At 38.5% G+C, this 23,846-nt stretch overlaps 1 protein-coding gene across 1 annotated transcript in view; it reads left to right on the top strand.

Moving 5' to 3' along the window:
- The window catches only part of LOC108666822 (peripheral plasma membrane protein CASK), a 201,031-nt gene extending 179,308 nt beyond the window's left edge, over nt 1-21,723 (top strand). Inside the window, exons 16-23 of the mRNA XM_047880920.1 lie at nt 126-151; nt 3,873-4,008; nt 13,083-13,202; nt 13,427-13,537; nt 14,019-14,126; nt 15,219-15,394; nt 16,570-16,807; nt 17,347-21,723. Of these exons, the coding sequence (XP_047736876.1) occupies nt 126-151; nt 3,873-4,008; nt 13,083-13,202; nt 13,427-13,537; nt 14,019-14,126; nt 15,219-15,394; nt 16,570-16,749 (857 nt within the window). The 3' untranslated portion in view covers nt 16,750-16,807; nt 17,347-21,723. The remainder of the gene's footprint in view (nt 1-125; nt 152-3,872; nt 4,009-13,082; nt 13,203-13,426; nt 13,538-14,018; nt 14,127-15,218; nt 15,395-16,569; nt 16,808-17,346) is intronic.
- Nucleotides 21,724-23,846: the final 2,123 nt, after the last annotated feature.

Consider the following 23,846-nt stretch of genomic DNA (forward strand, 5'->3'; position numbering starts at 1 on the left):
CAGGTAATATACCTTATTCCGTACCGGCGATATCCTTCAGGTAATATCCCTTATTCCGTACCGGCGATATCCTTCAGGTAATATACCTTATTCCGTACCGGCGATATCCTTCAGGTAATATCCCTTATTCCGTACCGGCGATATCCTCCAGGTAATATACCTTATTCCGTACCGGCGATATCCTTCAGGTAATATACCTTATTCCGCAAAGAATTTAAAATCGAAGAAAACTCCAAGCAAGTGCACCATATCTTCACTGATAAGGCTTCGGAGGCCAGCTCCATCATCAGCTGGTTTCCAAAACTTTTTTGTTGAAGATATGGTGGACTTGCTTGACATTTACTTGGCTTTTAAATTCTTCATGAGCTTGCAATTTAAGCAGACTAATGTCCCTATTTTGTGTTTCTAGGTACATTGTTACGCTCCCTAAACGAGACAATTCCATATATAAACATAACTAGCAACTTAGACTGGCGTGGGACTCATCATCCATAACCTCTTAATCTCGTGGCTAATTTTCAAAGTAAAGTAATGTTGATTATGAAGAGAACTATTAGAATTGACCTTTAACACAGATTTTCCTTCTAACTTCCGTTTCGAAATTTGAAGATTTTTAATCGTGCATATGCAAAGAAAAATTAAATGCACAAAATCAAGAGAACGAATTGAAATTTTTATTTTAACTCAATTACCTTGTCTTTAATGTTTTTTTAATTGAAAATTTAAAAAATTTTCATACTAGTACTGAGTTACTTGTTCAGTTTGTATTTCTTTACCTGATATTCGATCAATTGAAAGCAACAAAAAATATTGTTCGACTAATATTGAATGAAACGACAAGAAAGGAAATTACCAATAAAACTCAGGCTCTGGTTTCCAATCAAATTAGTGTAAATGAACAAATATTGGATTCTATATGAAATTCAATTTTAGATACTAATAATATTCTGATACTTTAGGTATTATGGAGACTCTCGCCAATATTATGGAGACGCTCCAATTTGAATATGTACATCGCACAACGACAGGCTTCAAATAAACAAGGACACTTTTTCACAAACTTTTGTGGTATATTGTTTTTCAGAAACTGTTATTTATAAATTTTCACACTTATACAATAGACGATTGCATCTACGAAAGACGATTGAAGTGCAAATTGCTCACCACCAACTTTTTCATAGTACTTGTTATGCTTCTAGCATAATTGACTCGATTCTCGACTTTTGCCCAAGTGTTTAGCTCACTTCATATTGATCATATTTACTAGAAGCAACATATAAAGGTTTTAATAAAACTTCACATCTCATACTCCTGGCACCCACCTGACACATTTTATTTTTTTAGTAGAAGTCATATGGCCAATATGCAGTCCATTACATTATGATTATTATTCCTTCCTATAAATGCAACATTATCAACCAAGTGTGTACATCCAAATAAGCTCAGTTTACTTCGACAATCTAGGATGACTTTCAATGATAGGTTTTCGATTGCCATTGGTAGAAAATTCGCCTAGCGTTTCAATATAGTTCGTTTTTTTTTGTTCTACAAAACCATTGTGAAAGGCGACGAGACCGAGGACCGAGTCTATCAGTGTCTAATGTGGCCCTCGGTCTTATGAAGCCCCCTCTAAAAACTTGAGCTTGGAACATTACCAGGCGCTCCTTCCCTTCATGACCGTCATTTCCGACGATGCTGCCTCTCACATCCGAGAAATTCCTTTGCTCACAAGAAGCAGCTTCCTAGTCCTTTCTTTTAATTCACTAAGCTATTGCTGATTTTTTATGCTTGAATTTGTGTGTGTGTGTTTGTGTGTCGGTATGGAGGACTGATATCAAGTGCCATCCTGCCTTGGCCGCGAGGGAGTTTCTATCGTCATTGTGGCCTAATTTCGCCATGTGTGATCCGCGACTGCCATTTCTAATGGGGTCGTTAAGCTAATTGCTTTCAAATGTATAGAACACTAGGGCCGGAAAACGACTTCAGAATGCCCATGAGAAAATTTTAAATCATTTTTCATAGACAAATTTGCTACCTTGTGCTGCGTACTTAAGAATAAAAATGTATCTTACAAATAATTGTGAACTTCATTTTGGTCCTACTCCATTTCATTGAAAATGTCATTTGAGACCCATGCGTAAACCAAACTTTCTCACGAGTTTTACCAGACACGGTGCCGGTTTAGTCAAACCTACGAATCTTTCAAGTATCACTCCCCTTCTTTCGTGACTTGGTCATGAATGTTTTACAAGTTCATTGATGTTAACGGTGCCGTATAACATTGTTGCAACTCATACCACGTGCATGAGGGCTGAGGATGATAACTACGAACAGGATAATAAGCAGAATGATGAGGCACAGCTTCATGTGTTATCTTGCTGGAGCACAAGCCGTCTTTATTAAAGAAGACCCACATTACCGAGCTCTCGTGAAGCCTTTTATTGACCATTCTCTTCCATTATATTATTATTATGCTACCTATGGCGGGTCTTGCAAATTGTGGGCTTGGTCGAATTTTCTGTAAGTAGGTGCCTTTATTTTGCAGTCTTTGTTTTTATTTATTGAGTAAATAATCATTGAATTTTCCACGGCTTGAACAGTGGCGATGCTGATTAATTTTCAACAACTTAATTGCCATGTGTAACTTATTGCCAGAAGTTTCATTCTCAAATCGTAGTATAAACCACGCAAATTCTAACGGTTGCAAAGCTTGAAATACTTTCAACATTTATCCTCTCAAGCTGTCGTACCGTGCTGAAAAGAACGCCAACATGGCCGCTTTCCAACGAGCATCCGTGCGAACGGCTGGTTTTTAAAGCTTATCCTGGATCGCTTATTTACTGAGTTGCACGTTTTCAGTGTTGTTTGATGGCTCAGAAGCCGCGACAGGTTTCTTCTTCATCGTTATTTTCACCAAAAACTGCTAGTGAATCATCGCTTTGAGTCAACGCAGCGACCCTGGCTGCTATAGGCCGTGATTTTCGGCCGCCTCGCGACTTTTATTCACTTTAGCTGAAGCAGAAACTTTCTGGGTGGCTGCGGCGCTACGAGAATCTCCTTGGGAATTCTGACAGCTTTATTTGATTGCTGTTGAAAGTTTCTAACTTATAAATTCAAGTTTTAAGGCTCTTCAATATTTATGCCTTTTTATGCAGTAAAAACGGTTGGACTGACGACGGATTTGTGTGATCACCTTTTATCAATTCTACTGCTGGATCAATTCAATTCCAGATGAAAAATTTCATATTTTGAGTAAATCGATATAACTTGCCTTTGAAAGAATCTCTGGTCGACTTTATGCGAGGCATTTATAAGTTCAAACGATGACTTTTACTTCCGTGTTATTGAGAGCAAAGCTGCTAAACTTTCTTTTCGACGACATTAGAACTTCTGAATTCAATTCACTGGTCCACAATTGTTCAAACTTCTAACTTGATAACCAGCAAGCTTTTAGCTTCTTCTATGTAATCAAAATTACTCATCACTTAAATAAATTCTCGTTACAGTTTCGAACCTAAAAGTTTCTCGATTTTCTCCTTGCCAACTACATTTTCTTTTAAATTACTTGCCATCGTCGTCCAATTTTTAAATTATATTTCACTCTAAGTGCGTCGTTTATTTCGGTATTTGTTGCAATTTTAAATATTAATTTTTTTTGTTTGTGAGCGATAAAAGCATCGTTGCTCGTTGATATAGAGGCAAGTGAGAAATGTGCACTTGTTCTTAAATTTCCGGAAAAAGTTTTGTCATCCTCCCTGTTTTAATCATTATCCTCTTACGCCATCTTTAGTTCTTGGAGGAAAAGTAAATCCTGAACACATTGTCAAAGTTTACTCTACAAAAATGTTGAGGGTATTTTACTTGTGTTCCAGATCATCTCGAAGGATGACCACAACTGGTGGCAGGCGAAGAAGGATCCCAGCGGCACAGCAGGACTCATCCCGTCGCCTGAGCTGCAGGAGTGGCGGACAGCCTGCCTAGCTATGGAGAAGGGCAAGCGGGAGCAGGGTGAGAGGGAGTGTTGGGTGAGGGGGAGTGTTGGGTGAGGGGGAGTGTTGGGTGAGAGGGAGTGTTGGGTGAGCTGTCTCTTATACACATCTAGATGTGTATAAGAGACAGAGTTACTGGACTGATCACACGGTGCTCCAGCTGCCATAGTTACTGGACTGATCACACGGTGCTGCAGCTGCCACAGTTACTGGACTGAACTTGCTGCGCCATCGCGACGTATTTACAGGATAAAAATTACTGTGGCATAGGTACCCGGAGCTCCTTCACTGCATCTTTCAACATTTCCGCATCCATATCGCAGCAGCCAATAGTGAAGCGTCGTGGCAGTTCCCAGTCATGAATTGTTTATTGTCTTGCTATATATTTACGTTTTATCGACCTTGTTTTCTGTACTTTCATGTTACATTAAATTTTTCGATGTAGCTCATGGTTCAAACAGCATCATCTATCGTACGACCCACTTTTCATCTGAATTTTTCGCTCACCTATATTCGTGATAAGTATTACTTGAAAAATATGTTCTTATTTCAATGTTCAACAATCTATATCTTAATTAAATGACTTGTTGCGATTTGCAAAAAGCTCGGTATATTCGTGATATGGTGTGGAATTTATGCTTGGCCGCGATGAAACTCGGCGTGGAATGGTGTGGAATTTTACCAAGTCTTGCTTGCCTATAATCACGCATGGGCTTCTTCCAGTCAAGTCATTTATTAATTACGTTTCTAGACTTGTTGCTTGCGCTGGAATAAATTTAATGTTCTCTCGCAATACGCTGATCATGTTCTTAATCATGCGTCTGAGTTACATTATATGTTGTGAAAATATTTAAATCTTGACTTATTTTTGCATTGCCTTCTATATCATCTATGCAAAAGTACGAAAGTAGAAGCTCTCCTTGTGCATGTAGAGAATGTATAAAGTAAGTTTAAAATTTTTTGAGGCTATACCATCAGTTCGAATTTCACGTCTCTCGATCGCTAGCCGAGGCTTTCTTGCATAAAATGTTTGGCAAGCCCGCACTTCGTTAGCGCGTCGTATTTTTTCGCTGCGACCGCTTCGTTGTCTCGCCTATTGTCAACATCGTGTTAGATCGCTACCATGTTTGTTTAGGCTCGGCTGTCGCCTGTCTCGCTGTTGGTTCGTTCGATTGTGTTATTGTAAATTTCCATTTTTTGTCGCAGAATGTTGCCTTCAACGCCAGAATGTCGCTCTCATAAATCTCCAGGCGATCAAAACAAAGTGCATTCCTCCAACTCGGCTGTTGCGACCACTCGTGCTTCGATCCTAGCCTGAAATAATCATTCACGGTATCCATGTCTTAATCTCAACTTGAGCTCACCATTAAACTCTTACTTTGGGGAACTAATTTGTGCGAGTTACTTTTTTTACATATGGTGTTTGCTTTCAGTTTCAATTTGTATCATTGAAACAGAATAAGCATGTTTGTGCTGAACTTTTTTCATTTAAACCACCAATTGATCCCATGAGCTCCACGCGTTGTGCACATATATGATGCATTGTAAAGTCGCCAAGTATTGCGTGGTATTGATGTAGCGAGAGCACTCAGCTTGCTTCTTGTCTGCCATGAATTTAGTAGAGAGGCCGAGTGGCGTCTGCCCCGGGCGATATTGTCTCGCTCGTAATGGCCCTTCAGCCATGACTGTATTACTCTGATGAGGCTTCTTGTTTCTCGTCCACATGCATCGCTGCAGCCACAGCATCGACAGAGGCTCAGTTTTGAGGGCCTTTCCGCCCACTCACTTACCCTGCACGTTGAAGCGAGCGCCTCTTAGCGATATTGAGGAATTCTTCGTGTCTTTGTGTCGTCCTCTTTTAGTTGGAAACTCCTACAACTTTATTTTTTTCGCGCGTGTCTTGTCAAAAATTGGGTGTCCTTTCACGAGGATCTAGTCTTCAGTTTATCAGCTTTATGGGTGAAGTAAAATCGGCTGCATTATTTTGAATCAAACGACAATTTTGTTTGTGTTCGTATCGTTTTAGAATATACCTACGGAAACTGCGAATGATTTATGTATTAATTGCTTCTGAAGTCTCTTCATTGTCCAGGATTCATCGTTTATTTTTTATTATTTCGTAACGATGAATAATAACCTCATTTTGCAATAATGGTACCCTAAAACCCCGTAAATTCGTATCGGATGCCGTAAAACCCGTCAAGTCGTATCGGCATCCAAATTACTGAATGATGAAAGTAAAAAAAAAAACACACCCTAGTTGTTCACCCGCGTCTATATCATGGAACACCGCGCCATTTAACTATATTATAGCGACCTAATTTTCCACAATTACACTTTCTTATGGAGACGCAGCTTGCCAGTTTTAGTCTACCACACAAAATGGCTGCAGTTTAAATCTTGCTCGACAAATTCCTTAATTCTAAGACCGTTTTTGTAAATGAATTTTCGTTTATCTTCACGAGGTGCCTGCCTTCGCCGGGTTTATGGGCTTTTTGCCGGGGTTTGTGCAAGGACAGCTCGGAAGCCAGAGTACTAAATCACGCACATGCATCCTGGTCTACAAAGCCGATTTTTCTACTCTTATCTCAGAAATCCCTTAAGTGCGCCCATCTGTTACTCAAGCAAGCTTTACACAATCGTCGAGACTCAAGGGAAATCTTCCAGAAACTGCCACTGGTTCCAGCAAATCTGGTTGTATTTTGATGGCTTTCTGAAATTGGCCCCATTTTCAAATGATCGTTTCAAAAATAAAATACTTAGAGCAGTCATTAAGAGACATCGGCTTTTCATCGGCTGCCAATATTGTATTCTATGTCGTCTGCCTGTGTTAGAAATGATTGTTTTTAATTCTTCGTTTCAAATATGAATGTTGAATACACGTTAATAGTCGTCAACCGTGCAACCCTTTTTACGAATACAGCTTAGTATTGTGTCTCAACACAGTGCAATTGTTTTGACTTCGATATGAATTTGGATGGTATTCTGGTCTTAGATGCGCCTTAACATCTAACCGGTGCTTTTGATCCGAAAGAAGAAGTATTACTATCGACAAAAAAAACTATATTCAATGATTTAGTCGATTCTATTGATAATAAGACGATATAGATTTTGAAATGTTTAGGCTCGTGAGCAATAATAGGTGCAACTCGAAAAGCCCTCTTTCTGTTTCCTGATGAATATGCTCTGATAATTGCTATCGTATTTATTATCATTTGTATCTGACCTTATTTCAAAAGTCGTGTCTTAAATTAGATTAGAAATTTTGCGACCTTCTCCTTGACCGTGTCTAACTCGATCATACTCACTTGGTGCGGGAAAACAAGAGAAGAAGCGAGGGAGTTTCGTTGTCCGGGCGCTAAATTAGCTGGAGAGCTGCCGCCGACCGGACCATTGTGTCGAACAATACACTTCAGCGAATATATTTCTCGCCTGAACAAAGGATGTTAAGACGGCCCAGCCTTTGCAGGAGGATGCAAAAATGAAGACGGAAGAGAGGCGCGCGGCCCTTGAGTCTCTCCAGGACTCCTCTTCAAGCCTCATCAAAGAACGCCGATCCATAACATGGAAAAATTACTTCAGTGATGTGACTGTCATTTTTTAATCAACAGACCTTGGTCAGTTGCTCACGATCATTTTGCTCTATATTACCTATGTAGTATTATATTTGATCTAGTGCGTTTTTTATTTCCCCCTTAATAATCTGCAATCTCGATTCTGGTCGAAAAAGTGCGATTCATAAAGGGTGTCCCAGATGATAACAAAATTAATTGGAAGTTCCATCTATACTTATTCATGAGGTTAAATATTATTTATTGACCGCGATTAGCCTGTCATTGCCCCACGCGGTATATTTCTTGAGCCGATAAATCCTATCGCAAACTAACCCGCGGTCGGAATTCACGTACGCAATATCCCGGCAAAATTGTAATCTTGCTGAGCTCTAAAGAGAACAAATGACCGCTTCGTTTGTTCGCGTTGAGCTCTTAATCCTGTTCATTTGGTCGCAATCTGGCACGTACGTGCTACTCAATAATTATTGGCGAGCTATAAACTGCAGCTGCCACACAATTGTTTGTGTTGCTATGCGATCCCTTTATAAGTTACAAATTAGCCGAGCACAATGCCAATATCCTTTGAGCTATAATTCCTACGCAACGTTCCAGTAATCATTACACATGTGCCAGCAAGCTACGCAGAGGCTGCTAAATATTCATTTCCATCTTATCAATCCTGATCGTAGATTGCAACATAGCGCTAAACGATGAATACTGAATCCTTATGACCGCTTAATTCGCTTCAGTGAATGAAATATCTTTTCTGTACGCGGAGCAAGGGGAGGGTTAATACTCATACATTTAGAAAGATGAGTAGGTCTTATTGTCTAAATAGTGACACTATCTCACCCACAGCACCAGCAAAGAGCGGACGTAGCACTGATACGCTCTATTGGCGGGCCCAAATGCGTCAGTTATTCACAGAAAGAGTAAAAAGTGAACAGAGTATCTGTTTGAACAAAGTCTCCCTTATTTCTCTAAGTGTTACTGCCGATGTCACCATAGACGATAAAAATGGCTTATTAAGAATGCGGCATAAAAATTAGAAAATGGTAAAATTAGAAAATAGAAAATTGCTTACTAAAAATACTGCATAAAAATTAGAAAATGATTATAAAAATTATAAATTGCTTATTAAAAATACTGCATAAAATTAGAATATAATTAGAAAATAAAAAAATGAAAATTGCTCATGAAAAATACTGCATAAAAATTAGAAAATAATTATTAAGTTAGAAAATAGAAAATTGCTCATTAAAAATACTGCATAAATATTAGAAAATAATTATACAAGTAGAAAATAGAAAATTGCTCATTGAAAATACTGCATTCTAATTAGAAAATAATTATAAAATTAGGAAATAGAAAATTGCTTATTAAAATACTGCATAAAAGATTACCCTCCTGAACAAGGTGTTCTTTGATACGAAAAAGTATTCCTACGTACAATCATTCAATCTAAAACTTTTTTTAATTTGTATAGGAACTTTTATGATTAATTTCTACGTTGACTGAGGAGGCTTTTGGATTTTCAATGCTCCAAAATAACAGATGCTGGCTATATCACAGCAACAAATGATAATGCGTCGAAAATAATGTATATTTGCTATACTAACATTATTGGGCAGGGCGATGGATGTGCGAAAGAATAGATAATACATGTGTGATTGTTATTTAAGCTAATTCCATTATGGCGCACGTCATGGTGATAGTGGCCATCTTGTACGCCTATTAAAATAATAATCTTCTAAGAGATTTTTCAAAGTTGCTGACTGTTTTTTGTCATCCGCGTCTGTAGTCATCGTAGGTTGTATGCGGTTAAAGTGTGCCTTGATTGCCAGGGTTGTTCTTACCGCACATTCCGCTCTATACTTTCCGTCAGTGCAGGCATAATAAATCGTTCTAAATAGCAAAAAGACAAACCGAGAATATAAATTAATTAATCCTCGTAAACCCTTGGCGCTATATGGGATATTTTGGCTATTTCTCATAAATGTTTTGACTACATTTCAGGGGACGATTTGTTACCTGAACATTCGGGATAAAAATTAATGCTGTTGAACGATTTTATTACTTTTAAGAAGCTTCTGAACTAAATTCTTATTTTTTTTATAACACTTTTGCACTGAGATAAAATTCTCGATTCTTTTTCAGCTGCCAAGTTCATAACCATGATCTTATTCCACGCTTTCCAGGACTGGTCTCTTCGATGCAGTCTCGTCAAAAAGGTTATAATCCGGATTTTCTGATCTGTCTCGCCTGATCGATGCGATGTTTTTTAATGTTTCTCGAATGGATTCCCCTGCATAAACCTGCTTTATCCCATTTCCCTTTTATTTGTAGATACTTTTTCATTTATTGTACGAGGATCCTTGTCGCTTGAATGTCGATGTGATTCCTTGTTTTACTTTAGACGTAAGTTTTTTTTTTCAATTTATTTTTAGTAGCCTTGTTAATACGTGTTATTTCTAGCGTATTTCATAGAAAAGATTGGATTGTTGCCCTCCCATACATAATAGTTTCCTCATTTCGTTCTTCCAGCATGGTTTCCTCTGCGACACTTGAAAGAACAATATTTTTTTCGCAATTTTATTTAGGTTAGTTAAGTATTGAAATCGTTAATATTTTACCAAATATTCCACCGCAGCTTTTTAGACCCTGAAAACGAGTATAATGTTTTGTCATGAATTTGTTTTTTTTTATGTTTTAGGAAACTACCAGAATTATTCGTTGCTTCTTGCCTTTAAAGAAACAATTGCGCGCTTACCCGTAAATAATATCAGGATTATTTCATTTATTATTTGCGAAATTTAGCGAAGTTTTTCATAAGGCCGTCGGTTACCAGCTTTTTCTACCAGCTCATATAATTTGTGCATCCAAGAGATAAAATTAGTAAATAAATTGTTACAACTTACTGTTGACTGCTCTTTTGTTTGTGTGTGATTTTAATTCATATGTAAATTTCTCGTCAATATATACCACTACTGCATTGTTGTACATTTCGCATTTCGCATCCAAATTAATTTTTATGCTCATTTTTTTGTAGTCAATTTGTTTTTATAATTTTAGCGAGTTTTCAACAGAATTATATCATCTGCTTATTTGATAATGTTGTTGAAATTTAGCCTTGATCGCTGAAATTTTCCACCGCCTCAAACGAGTGTTCAAAACCCGTATATTACACTGAAAAAAATATACTTAAACTGGAACGCTGGTATTCAAGAAAATTAGTCTTGGTCGTTTCATCTTAGAAGACCTAATATGCGACACTGTTGCTCTATATCTATGCTCAAAGTTTACTTGAATCAGTACAGAAGATCCAAAGTTTTCCTCTCATAACCATAAAAGACCGTCGACCATAAAAGCCGATTGCCGCTTCCTCTTCGCGCTGTCTATTTTGAAGTTGGTCTTCTCTTTTTGTATGCCGCTGTCTTCCTGACTAACTATAAAGGAATGCGAGTATCAAACTTAAAAAACTTTACCGCTCCGGAAAACAAAAGTTAACGCTGACCGAGGGCCTCTATCCGCTGCTTGTCGGCTTTTTTATTCGAATTAATTCAATTTTTTGCATCAACGATTTGGTTCCTGTCGCTAGTTTTGGCCGCGGTCTCGTCCGCGCTGGTCCAGCGTTCAAAGAGCGGAATTTCCATGGCAGGAGTTTTTTCTGTTTGTCCACTCATCTAAAATAAATGTTCGATAAAAAATCTAAAAATAAAAATTACCAAAATCCATGGCAGGAGTTTTTCTGTTTGGTCGGCGCTCATCTAAAATATGTGTTCATTCAAAAAATCTGAGAATAAAAATTACCAAAAAATCTACTACGTGGTACTGATGGGTTCTCTGTGTCAACCACATATCCGCTAGGATCTGGAGGCCAGTAACTTGCAGACTACTTCATTTTAGAAATCGATTGTCTCGATCCTTAATGGAAGCCTCGTGTTATAACGAACACAACGATAAATGGACTGAAAGAGTATTTATGTTGAGCTTTATTCGTTCAGTTCATCCCTGGCGGCTAATCTTCACTGCCATCTGTTCGGCACAACTTCATCTGTTACCTTAGATTTATTAATCTAGAAGAAACCTGTAAGAATTAAATGCTTCCGATCTCGAGACGGTTTTAGGACTTCGAATTATGGATCAATCTTTCTATCTTGAGCTTCTTTGAAAGTTATTGCCTCGGTTCTCTTTTTTATCGCGCTGGATGGCTGCACCAATGATCCCAATTCCCAACTCCCAGCTTTATATTCCCTTAGAATCTTCAATCATTTCATCGGAATGTGTTCATCCCATCATTTCACTTCAGATTCTGTGTATTTTGTACTGTATTTAATTGCAAAATTCATTTAATAAAAATTATTGTTTATTTGCTTTGTTCCCTTGGATAGAGCGGAATCAAAATATTTCAATAACCTTCTTACTCCTCGTTATGTATTGCTCTTTCGTCTTTTTAATGTTACTTGTGAGATCTCTTCATTGCAAGGGAAATTTTATGTGACTTGAATTTATTATTCTGGCGAATACCATTCCAAGCTTATGAATGTAGATCATGAATGTACATCATCACTTGTTTAATGTGCTATATAGTGACGGAGTTGCTTCATGAATGTTAGTGACGCGATCACTGGTCTGATGTGCTATAGTGACGGGGTTGTTTCATGAATGTTAATATCACTGGTCTGATGTGCTATAGTGACAGAGATGTTTGGTTCCCGTGCAGATATTCGTTCGGGCGCAGTTCGACTACGACCCTCTGGATGACGACCTCATTCCCTGCGCGCAGGCCGGCATCGCTTTCCGCACCGGCGATATCCTGCAGGTAATATCCCTTATTGCGTACCGGCGATATCCTGCAGGTAATATCCCTTATTCCGTAACGGCGATATCCTTCAGATAATATCCCTTATTCCGTACCGGCGATATCCTGCAGGTAATATCCCTTATTGCGTACCGGCGATATCCTTCAGGTAATGTACCTTATTCCGTAACGGCGATATCCTTCAGGTACTGTCTCTTATACACATCTAGATGTGTATAAGAGACAGGTGAGAGGGAGTGTCGGGTGAGGGGACATGTGGGGTGAGAGGGAGTGTCGGGTGAGGGGACATGTGGGGGTGAGAGGGAGTGTCGGGTGAGGGGACATGTGGAGTGAGAAGGAATGTCGGGTGAGGGGACATGTGGAGTGAGAGGGAATGTTGGGTGAGAGAGTTGCGTGAGGGAGAGAGTAGGGTTAGGGTGATATAAGTGAGGACTGTAGTGTGCGGGTTACGCCTCGGTGAATGTGACATTAGCGTATTTATGGGATAATTAGTAGGGCGGATTGAGTGCGATCAAATGGTCTTCGAATTTTGTTTCATTACGGTAGTTTTGTTTTAAATAAGATATCAGTACATTGGTCTTGCTTTTCGAAATTTTCATATTCATTTTGCTATGGTCATGAATGTATCATGATTTCCTTCCAGGCCTGCACTATGCTCGTAGAAATGCAAATCAATTATTGCGGTGCATTATAATCGGTCCTTGTATCTGTTTGCAGTCAACTGCTCATTCTTCGGCCGGAAAAAGAAGCAACACAAAGACAAATACGTTGCCAAGCACAACGCCGTCTTTGATCAACTCGACCTCGTTACTTACGAAGAAGTTATCCGATTACCATGTAAGTATTATAGCCAAAACCACTTACGAGAACTCCATTAATGGTGGAAAATATTATGATAATTGAATCTTGGATTCAAATGGTAATGACACTTTGTGATAACACTTTCCTGACACTGAAAACTTTAGTTGTGCGATTAATGTTGAATTTTCACGCTCAAAGCCCAAGTTCGCTCGGTTAGTTTTTACTTGAAGATTCCAAGTTGTTGTGTTTGCATTGCCCAGCTTACCGACGCAAGACGCTGGTGCTGCTCGGTGCTCACGGAGTTGGCCGAAGACACATCAAAAACACCCTCATCGCTTCGCATCCTGATAGCTATGCCTATCCTATACCGCGTGAGTCTCTTGTGGTACTTTTCTATTTTAATTTATTATGCTCATACCTGAAACTGCCTACGCCGTTGTTGGGATATTATGAGGCCCGGTTGGTGCTCTCCTTACTATTGTCCACATTCATTATGCAGTATGCATTGATTACATTCGCGTATAAATAATGTCATATGCCAGTGCATCTCAAAAAAATTGTAGTTTTAGCTACTATGTGTCAAGGACTTGTCTTATTTCTTAGTACTATTGATTTATCAGTTCGACCATAACTAGAATGCCCTTAATCATATTTTTTATTTTTGTTTGTCGTTCATTTATATTTTAGTCGATATCTAATGACGTTATAATAAACTAATCACATGATGGCATCTGCCCGCCTATCGTACTTGAAGTAACAGTGAATATTGTACAGTCGTATGAGACTGTAAATGCATATTTTTTACTGCATTTCCAGCCTTGACGTTAAGAAGGACGATGTTTTGTTGTTCAGATACGACGCGTCAGCCGCGTAAGGAGGAAGAGAACGGCAAGAATTACTATTTCGTGTCACATGACGAGATGATGGCCGACATCGCTGCTAACGAATACCTCGAGTACGGTGAGTTGTTGGTCCATAACTTCTTCCCCGACGTCCGCCTTTCAAAAGATGAAATTTCTCCATTGAGGGTCCAAATTTGCAACTTTGGGACGCCGTCAGCGCCGTTTATGACTACCAATTTTTTTACGACAAATGGAATACTTTTTATTTCTTTGGAGAAGCGTGAATAAAAATATATCCGCAGAGAAACGCTTTTTGGACATGCTCCCGGACTTGAAAGCTGTCTACAGTTGTAATGAAAACAGGTTATGTATTTCTAACTGTTATCAACTGATTATTTAGTGGAAAATTATTAAATAAATATAAGATTTTAACGTTAGTTCCTCAATGATGGCTTATACAAATGTATTGTAACTCGGCGACGAGATGAAGACAAGCCAAGGGACCTTAAATTCCAATCCATTAGCGAGCTCGCGATAAGCTCAAATAAATTCCTTGGCTCTAAGGAAATTATAAAATATTATATAAATATTTCATCCCTTTATACTTTTATTTTGATTCTTCCTCGTATAATTTCGTGGCATACAATCTTTGCTCGAGACATTTAATCCGTTTACTTATTAAAAAAATTCGCTAAAATTAGCTAAATCTCTTCCTGTTCTGTCATCTTTATTAGTCAAGACTTTACTGCGTGCTAGAGCTGTATTATATCTGCTAGCGGCATTTAGAATGCATTTTTTTAAATGATTAAATTGAATTTAGCAGCAGTAGATTGCTTTCTGGCTAGTGGGTGTTCTTGCAAAACTTCTCAGCTAACCAAAACGTGTTTTAAATATAAACTAATGGAGGAATCGGTAATTGGTATTTGATGTGTATTAGAAGAAACGAGTGGTTTAGTCCTGAAAAATAATTGGTGGCTAATAATTAGCGTTTCGGCTTTGTGTATTTTGGATTTGGAAGTTAAATCTGAAGCGGATGATTTATTCTTTAATTTATTGGAAATGCATGTAAATCTGTTGGTTTTAACACTGTTTCTTCTTGAGGAGCATTTTAAAACGGAATAGTTAATATTTGCAATCGATCGTGGCCTAGATATTTTTATTATTTGTTCGGCAAAAACGAGATTCATTTCCTCTCTTTTGGTGTCATCAGGAACCCACGAGGATGCCATGTACGGCACGAAGCTTGAAACCATCCGCAAGATCCACCACGAAGGCCGCATGGCCATCCTTGACGTAGAGCCTCAGGCGCTCAAGATACTCCGGACGGCAGAGTTCGCGCCCTACGTCGTCTTCATCGCTGCACCGTCGCTACAAAACATGACTGATGTGAGTAGCTCGGGGAATTTATATAATGTTATATATGTTATATATATGTTATATATATGTTATATATATGTTATATGTTATAATTTATACAATGTTAGCCTATTGGTGATGATGGCTGCCATCTTGGGTGAACAATTACAATGGCAGTCCATTATGAAAAAATTTGGCTTCAATTCGTCTCTACGATTTACATAGTCTAGATTTTTCATGCCAAATGGACAGTTGGGCCAACTTCTTCAACTAATCTACGAAGTAACGTGATAAACTAAAATTCGTTGCCATTATGTACGTACTGACGCTAAATAAGGCAAATTTGCAGCGAGCTGAAGTTCTGTGCGTGCTCTCCGGTTGAAGATCTCATTTAACTAATTTTTTTATTCGCCTTAGCGAGCCTCCGAAACTTATAATTATAAAAGTTGTAGTGTGGCCATTCATTATACTTTTCCAGAAAGGTACACACACCCAGTGTGGACTGTTCGTTTCTACTGCAGTTAGGAAGCAAAATGGATCATGCGTTTTGGCAGAATTCAGCTGTCGTGCCGTAGTTCTCAGGAAAGTTGCCTCTTTTGCTGCCGACGCAGCAGCAAAATACGACAATTGCCATGACGGCACTTGGCGCAATTTGTTCAGTTTACGGAGAATAAAATCTTTTACCATGGGAGAGCTGGGAAATAAAAGTTGCAATTGCATAAATGCTTCCTGAGTACCAGCCTGCTTGGGAAATTCGTGAACCAATTCAAGTCATGCGGAGAGCCTCCTAAAAGTGCAGGTTGAACTTAGTATAAAATAAAGAGGGAGCTACTGATTCTGGGCAACGTATATTTTCAGCGTAACTTCTGCATAATGTGATAGTTAGTACACGGTTGTGTTTACTTGGTACAAGTGTGCAGGGGGCGAGGTTAACAAGGAGAAAAAAAATTCTACCTTCGTAAAAGGAGCATGTTGAACTCCGGACCTCTCCGGAATCCCCTAAATTTTCTAAAAAATTATGCAATGACTGTGCACTAAATGTTTTGATTTCATTTTTTCTCGTGTAAACAGAATGAAAAAAGTATGAACGGAAATATTGAACAATGCTAATGCATTTCTGGCCGTCGGTTATGCTTGAATATGTTTTGATTTTTTATCATAGATTTTCTCAGACGTTTGAAAAAAATACGTTTTTCTTGCACCAGTACGACGGTTCTCTGGAGCGTTTGGCGAAGGAATCAGACCTGCTAAAGCAGGCGTACGGCCACTTCTTCGACCTGACGATCGTGAACAACGACATCGAGGAGACCATTCGGCAGCTGGAGAAAGCTCTGGACACGATGAGCGATACTCCCCAGTGGGTGCCGGTCTCTTGGGTTTACTGACACCCCGCCCCTCAGCGCGACTCCCCGTCAGATTGCCACTGCTGCGGCACCTCCAGAGGTTTGTCTCAACAAATTATGTCAATATTGCTAATTGCGATGGTGAAATTTGCCATCTCACGGTTAGGTATGATTAATGCATATTTTGTATCTGTGACGCTACCTATTTTGTTACATTACCCATCAGCGGCTGCACGGTTCAATCATAGCAGTCAAATAACGCTTTTTTCTTGATATCCTCTGACATTCGTTTGGTATTGAATGTTTGTTGTGTACAGATCGCACGAACATTATCAAATAACAGTTAATTCAGGGAATTAATTACCGTGTTCTAGCATGAACATTATCAAATAAGAGCTAATTCAGAGTATTAACTACTGTGTTCTAGCACGAACATGATCAAATAAGAGCTAATTCAGAGTATTATCTACTGTGTTCTAGCACGAACATGATCAAATAAGAGCTAATTCAGAGAATTATCTACAGTGTTCTAGCACGAACATGATCAAATAAGAATTAATTCAGAGAATTAATTACTGTGTTCTAGCACGAACATTATCAAATAAGAAATAATTCAGAGAACTAATTACCGTGTTCTAGGCAAGGAGGCGGCGCAGAGCTCGCGTAAACAACATCCTCACAGGAGGTGATCTCTGCTCAACTCTGTCTCATCCTGCAGCTGCTCGCTGGCGCCGCTCTCTTCAGCAACGTGCCCCCCACACCTCTTAGCTCTTATAATTATTATAACTCCAATGATGCTTAAGGAGGGTAATCCTAATGATAAAAGTAGGAGTTTTTCAAGGTGTGATTGTTTACTATTAATAATGTTAGTGACGTCGGCCATCGTGACTGTGTTCGTTCAAGAAGAAGACGCGAGTGCGTGTTTTTATGTGAGTGAAATAAGTAGCTCTAAATGCTGCCGTCAATACCGTGGTTTGTGAGCTGAAGCCGAATTGCAGTTCTCAAATCTTTAGAAAAAAAGTGAGCTTTGAGAGTTTACCTGGGTCTATATTACTAGTCATTCTTTTCTGCGTGAATGGAGTAATTTGATGGTCATGTGAGTCAATGACGATGGCGAAATCGTCTTTTTTAACGAGGATGCAACGAGCGATTCATAACTTCCTTCTGGGTGAGACAATAACAAATGTTCAACTCAAAGATGATGTTGGTGAACATCAAACTGTTCGGCTTACGTGGAAATGAGGCGACTCCTCAATAATTAAATTTTGCCGCTGGCCAATACTTCATCCAATTTTTATGATCATTTTTGCCATCTTCCTCATCAGCAGGCAATATGCGGCGTTCGCAACTCTTGAAAAATGTAATCCTGAGTAATTTTTCTTCGAAATCTAAACCTCCATTCATGGCTGCTTCTGAGATGCCGCTACATTTTTAAAATCGAAGTTTTTAGTAAAGGTGAATAAGACTAAATGCCGTCGCTAATTGGTTCAATGTTATTTGTATAAATATAAAGGAATTTTGTAACAGCCAACGGTGTAGTGTCATCTCCGAAAAATTCATACTTATGATACTCGCATTTAAATCATTTCAAAGAAGTGCTAGCTATTGATGCGTTATATCTTGTAATAATAATAATGTGAAAAGAGGCAGAGCTCTACATAATTTTTCTTGCGGGATTTCTGACTTGGCTTCTGATGTGATTTATTCTTGAAATATTTTTCACATGACTAAAAATTAAACTTTTTTTAGTAATCGAACGTATGTTGCTGAATTCCGGCTCAATATAACTGTAGGAAAATGCTAGGCTCCATCCGCAATTACGAGGAGGAATTTATATATCTTAACATTATTCGTAACTTTTCCAGAGTAGGTTTTTAGAAGCTGTGCGCATACCTCAGTCCCCCCTCGGAAGCAATCATCTAGAAGTATGATTATTGTCGGTGCTACGCGCGCCCAGTGTCGAGCCTTGCGTTCGATCTCTGTATAAAGCTGTAGCTCACCTATATTTTTGAATTTATCTAATGAAGACGAATTTCTGACGTGAGAAAACACATCGCTATCGTTAGCTCTTGTTCTGTGAAATTCAAAGCTACTCTCGTAATTGGCAGTAAAACACCGAGCGTCTTGCCCTACTTCCTCTTCTTTCCCTTGTAGTTTGCTGACTCTTCTACCGACTGGTATACAGAATACTGTCGGCAAACTGATTTTTCGAATAAATATAATAGACCAAATGTTATCTAAACTGTCTTCAACATAAATCATCAACGGGATATCCGGCGTGCGAAATTTTAAATCTCACTCGTGTTAATAATTGCCCGTGTGAACATTTGTGAGTGAAGGGCTTCTGGAAACGCTGCTGAAATGACTCGCATATTCTTCTCTTTGCATTAGAGTGCAGACATAAAATGGATTGGTTTTGAATAAATCAGCTCCCTTAAATTCTTATCTCTGTTCTATAATGACTTACAATCAATTTTTTGTTTAATTCCCATGTTTTCAAAACTCGAAAATTATTCTGACTATTAATAATTATTGCACTAATGAGTTGAAATATTCTTGGGTGAGACCAAATGTTTGGATAAATTTATTTAAGTATTTCTACAGTATTTCCTGTTGTTTTTAAGTACGTTCAATATGACTTAGTTTAGCCGTCATTTATTACGTAATGGCCTTGCCACAGCATGGGTCATGTCATAAGACCGCCTTGTTGCGTGAGGCAGCACAAAATACATTTTTTCTACGGTAAGTTTTGCTGATAGTTCGTAGCTTCGCTAGTAGTAATGACTCTGTTCTTGATTCTGTGTTCTAATCTTAGCTTGAAGTGAGCGATGTGTCCGGACAGTGGATATTGCCGAATGTATTAGTTTGATAATTTCAAGCTGCAATGCTGCAGCTAATTTTCAGTTGGTGCTAATACTCATTGCACCATCATGGTTTTCATGCTATGGTATAACCTGTCTTTTTGTTAGCTGTAAAATAATTTCTGTTGTTTGCAAATGGAATTTTCTTGTTTGGAAACTTTGTTTGTAAAAGTTATTTTTTTTTATATTTGTACATGCTATCTACTGTGAATTGTTATATTCTTTTTGAAGAGGGTTCTGGTGCGTTGCGTCTATTCCAAACGAACTTTGATTTCTGACCATAATACTTTTATTCGAGTTTTCAATGCATTTGTTTTGCTCCTGTCGTCGGTGGGTTTAAGAACAATCAAAATAATTGTGAAAAAAGTGATTCGTACAAAATAGTGAGAAGTGAATTGAAGTTTATTTCTCATAGTTTATTTTAGACTGGACCTCGTGTGATCGGAGGAATGCATCTTTACAGCGCTGGTCCCTAACCTACAGTCACGTTCCTGCAATTCAATTCTGTCCAGGCTTCGTGGAATTTAGGTCTAACCTCGTTCCATGTCTCTCCCCAAGAAATCAATTCATAGCTTGTGTCTCATCTCTCGTCATAGAAATTATCCTGAATTTCTAAACCAAGCAAGGAAGTTTGCAAAGCGTAATACTTTGTATGCAATAAGTATGGAAGTTGATGTGTACAGTCGATGTACGTAAGAATGTAGGTGTGGATGTGAAATTCAGACTCGTCACCTCGATGTGTCGCTGATGAAAAGTTTTGTCTTGCGACTGCACTGGTGGCGCTGCTCACTTCGTTATCATTGCACCAAATGGAGTTCTCGATCTTTATTCAAAGTAGAGTAAGTTTAAGTGGAAGGAAATAGTGTGATTACATTTCGTTGTACCGCACATCAGCAATATCCTAACGAGAGGAATAGCTTTAAGTTACTCTGTATCATTCTGATCGACTGAAAAAATTCTATAAAGGTAATCTAATAACAGCATTTTTATGTTCCTATTTCTCTCTATTCAAAAAAAAAAAATTCTACCAACTCATCTACTTCATTTGTCCATGCCGTGAAATTTTTTTATTATTAACAATGTTGCAGTAACTGTCAAATTTCCCTCTGCGAGTCTAGTGCCAAATTATGAAATGGTTACTGGCTGTTGAGAAAAAAAATAGAAAACAGCAGAAACGAAAGGATTTTTCTCTATTGAAGTGGTAGTGCGTCATTCCTTATTGTTGTATACTATAATGAAGTTTATTCCACGAAGAGTAATAAGAATATTAATTATAAATGGTAGCTACATTAAATTATACAAAAATCTAGTGTAAGGCATCTGATGTTCCGTACTTTGTCAGGTTATGTTGTACCAACCATCGAGCTCGCCGGCTTCTAAAAACTTGATTATTCGAAACGCTCAAGTGCACAATTACAACTTATATGATTGTTCCAGGTCAGATAGTCAGGTTGAGCTTCAACGATCTTCTACTGAGGAACTTCGTCTTTTTCTATCATGTATTTTATTTCGAAGGCATACTATTTATCCCCACTTCTGAACTTAGCACGTTACCAAGCTCCTATTTCAACAACAGGCGCAACAAGTACAAGTTCCTCTCTCTTCACTAGACCTCCAAATAAGAATAATCAAGGTTATGAGAGTACTGTTTTTGGAGCAGAACCACACTCGCAAGTCGTGTACTTGGTGAACAACTGCAACAACTAATCATTGCTCTCATTAAGCGCTATCTCAATTGTTCAATTATTCGAATTCACAGTCCATGAGTCTGCGAGATCTTGAGGAAACCATTTTATTTATAACTGAGAGCTATTACTGCCAGTACGGAAAGCTATGACTTCTAATGTTTCGGCAACCTACGAGAAGTCATGCTGGACTCAAGCCGAAGCTGTAGTGCTTCATTCATTTCTAGGATGACGCTTGCAGCTCTCGCGACAATATACAGTAGACTAGTAAATATTACCGTTCCTTCAAAAACATGATCTTCTGCCGTTTTGTAAGCGAGTGCGCATTTTGAATGTCAGTGTCATGCCGGGTACTCGATTTATTGTCCCGGATGATCTGCCGGACTCGCAGGCTCGGATATTCATTGTGAACAAACAATCAGAATCTTGTTACCCCACTTATTTACTGAAATAAAATCCCTACATCTTCACTTTGCTTTTATTAACCTGATTTATACAACCTAATAAAGTTAGAAGGCATAAAAAATTCCCACATAGAATCAAATTGATCAAGGACTAGTGAATGACCTCCATCGTGTAACGCATGAAAAACGCCATCAGTTAATCTGCTCTTTAGTTTATTTGTAAGAATAGTTGAACATAATTCTTAATGTACGAGCTGAATTCATGTAAATGATCATGTCTCGAGAACTGGAAAAAAAAACAAAATATTGTAATTATATACATAAACCGTAGTATGTAAACTCTATGTACGAAATCCTTAAGCTAAACTTGCCTTCACATCGCCATGCTGCCGACAGTGGGGAATGTGGCTCGACTCAGCAGCCGACGTCAGCAGCACGTCGCCCTGACATCTGAAACCAAGAACAAATGTTCATCTCTTGACAGCAGACTAATAATTTATTCAATTATTAGAATATTCGACAGCGCGCTCCTCACGCCTGATCTATGTTACCCTAGGCAGCCTGAAGCTAATTAAATCCGTTTTGACTTTCGCGATCCTCATTTTAAGTTAAGTTTTGAACTGTATTTGCTTCATCGAATTAATTAATGAACGAACTGAAAAATTAGCAACAAATTTTTCTTCGAGCGATTAGAATTGTTACTTTAGAAATACGTGGGATATGGGGACTAACTAGCTTCTCGAGGGAATTAGCAATACTTCATAAACTAAACTAGCAACTTCAGAATACCGAGAAGCGAAATTGCCAACATATCAATTCGATCACCAAAATTTGGTGACTGCGAGTTGAGAAATAATGGGAGCGCTTACAGACTCCTATATTCTCTAAACATCGAAGGCTGAAATCAATTCGAATATCTTCAAAGAGGGAAAATAGTACGGAATTATTATTTTTGCCAGCTAAAGACATAGATTGAAATTTCAATAACGCTTCAGATTGTCAAAAAATATCAGTTAATGATTATAATTTGGTGCTCATGCAATTACTTCAGAAAAAAAAAGAGAAAGTACGACTGACGAAGTCTTCCGCACGACATTAGTTCACATTGTTGGCTACGACTGTCTATCTCGTCGCAGATTTCGTCGTGCGTTCGACTTACGATCTCAGAGTACGACTGAAGGTCTAATCTTTCTCACTTTTGATAATATTGTACAAAAGGTCTCAGCACGAATCATCGTGCGACGATCGCATCGATCTTATTGTAGGAGATCATCGATCTTATCGACTGATGATCTCCTCGCACGACTCACGATCTCAACAGTTTTTATTACGTGGTAGCTGGATACAATAGTCTTGATTTTCAATATCCAAAATTAATAGATTGGTTACATGGTCTAGTTTTCGGAAAGTTTATGATAATATGTAGCGGCATCTTGATCTTCATGTTCGATAATAAGCATATGAAGGATTCGAACACGAAAGTCACAAATTTTGAATGCATTAATACAATGCCCAGCAGCCACTAGTAATAAAAAGCTGGAGCAAATATCCGCAACTGTAAAACGAAATGCATTTCATTAGACCTTTCGATTTATCCAAGAAAAGCTGTATTTGCAATGGAAGACGACGAGTCAGTCTTTTGGTGAGTCAGCAAATCAAAAGGTATGGAAATGCGTTAACATAAATATTTGAGCTGATTCGGAAACTCGTCTTATAATAACGCAGAATTTCATGCAGCGAAGTTTCGAGGTTCGTCTCCAGCAACAACTTATGAAAAAACCTATCGCAAATGCAGAAAGGATGATAGCTGGTATTTGCTACGGGTGTTTCTGCAAATTTCAGCAAGAGCGCCTGCTGTAGCTGTAGCAGAAGCAAACGACAAAATCGAAAGTTCAAGCAATATTGACATAACATATTGATCTCGGCGCTGCAGTGTAGGCCTCTGATGTGGCCTGTCGCCGATTCTTTTCCTTTTCGTGCCTTGTTCACAGAAGATCTAAAATCGTGTCATTTGACCGGATCCTTTCATGATTGACGATAGTTTGAAGTAGCTACTAGACTTCCACCGGGTTGGATATGGTGCTAGGCATTTCAAATCTGAACATACATTTTTCCATAGCTTTTTCTTGTCTGTTCTAGACAAGCAATTTAAAAGCGAAAGCCACAGGAGCAGCAGCATCAAGCAGTGT

This window comes from Hyalella azteca, unplaced genomic scaffold, assembly GCF_000764305.2.
Source record: "Hyalella azteca isolate HAZT.00-mixed unplaced genomic scaffold, Hazt_2.0.2 contig863, whole genome shotgun sequence".
NCBI classification, from domain to species: Eukaryota; Metazoa; Arthropoda; class Malacostraca; order Amphipoda; family Hyalellidae; genus Hyalella; species Hyalella azteca.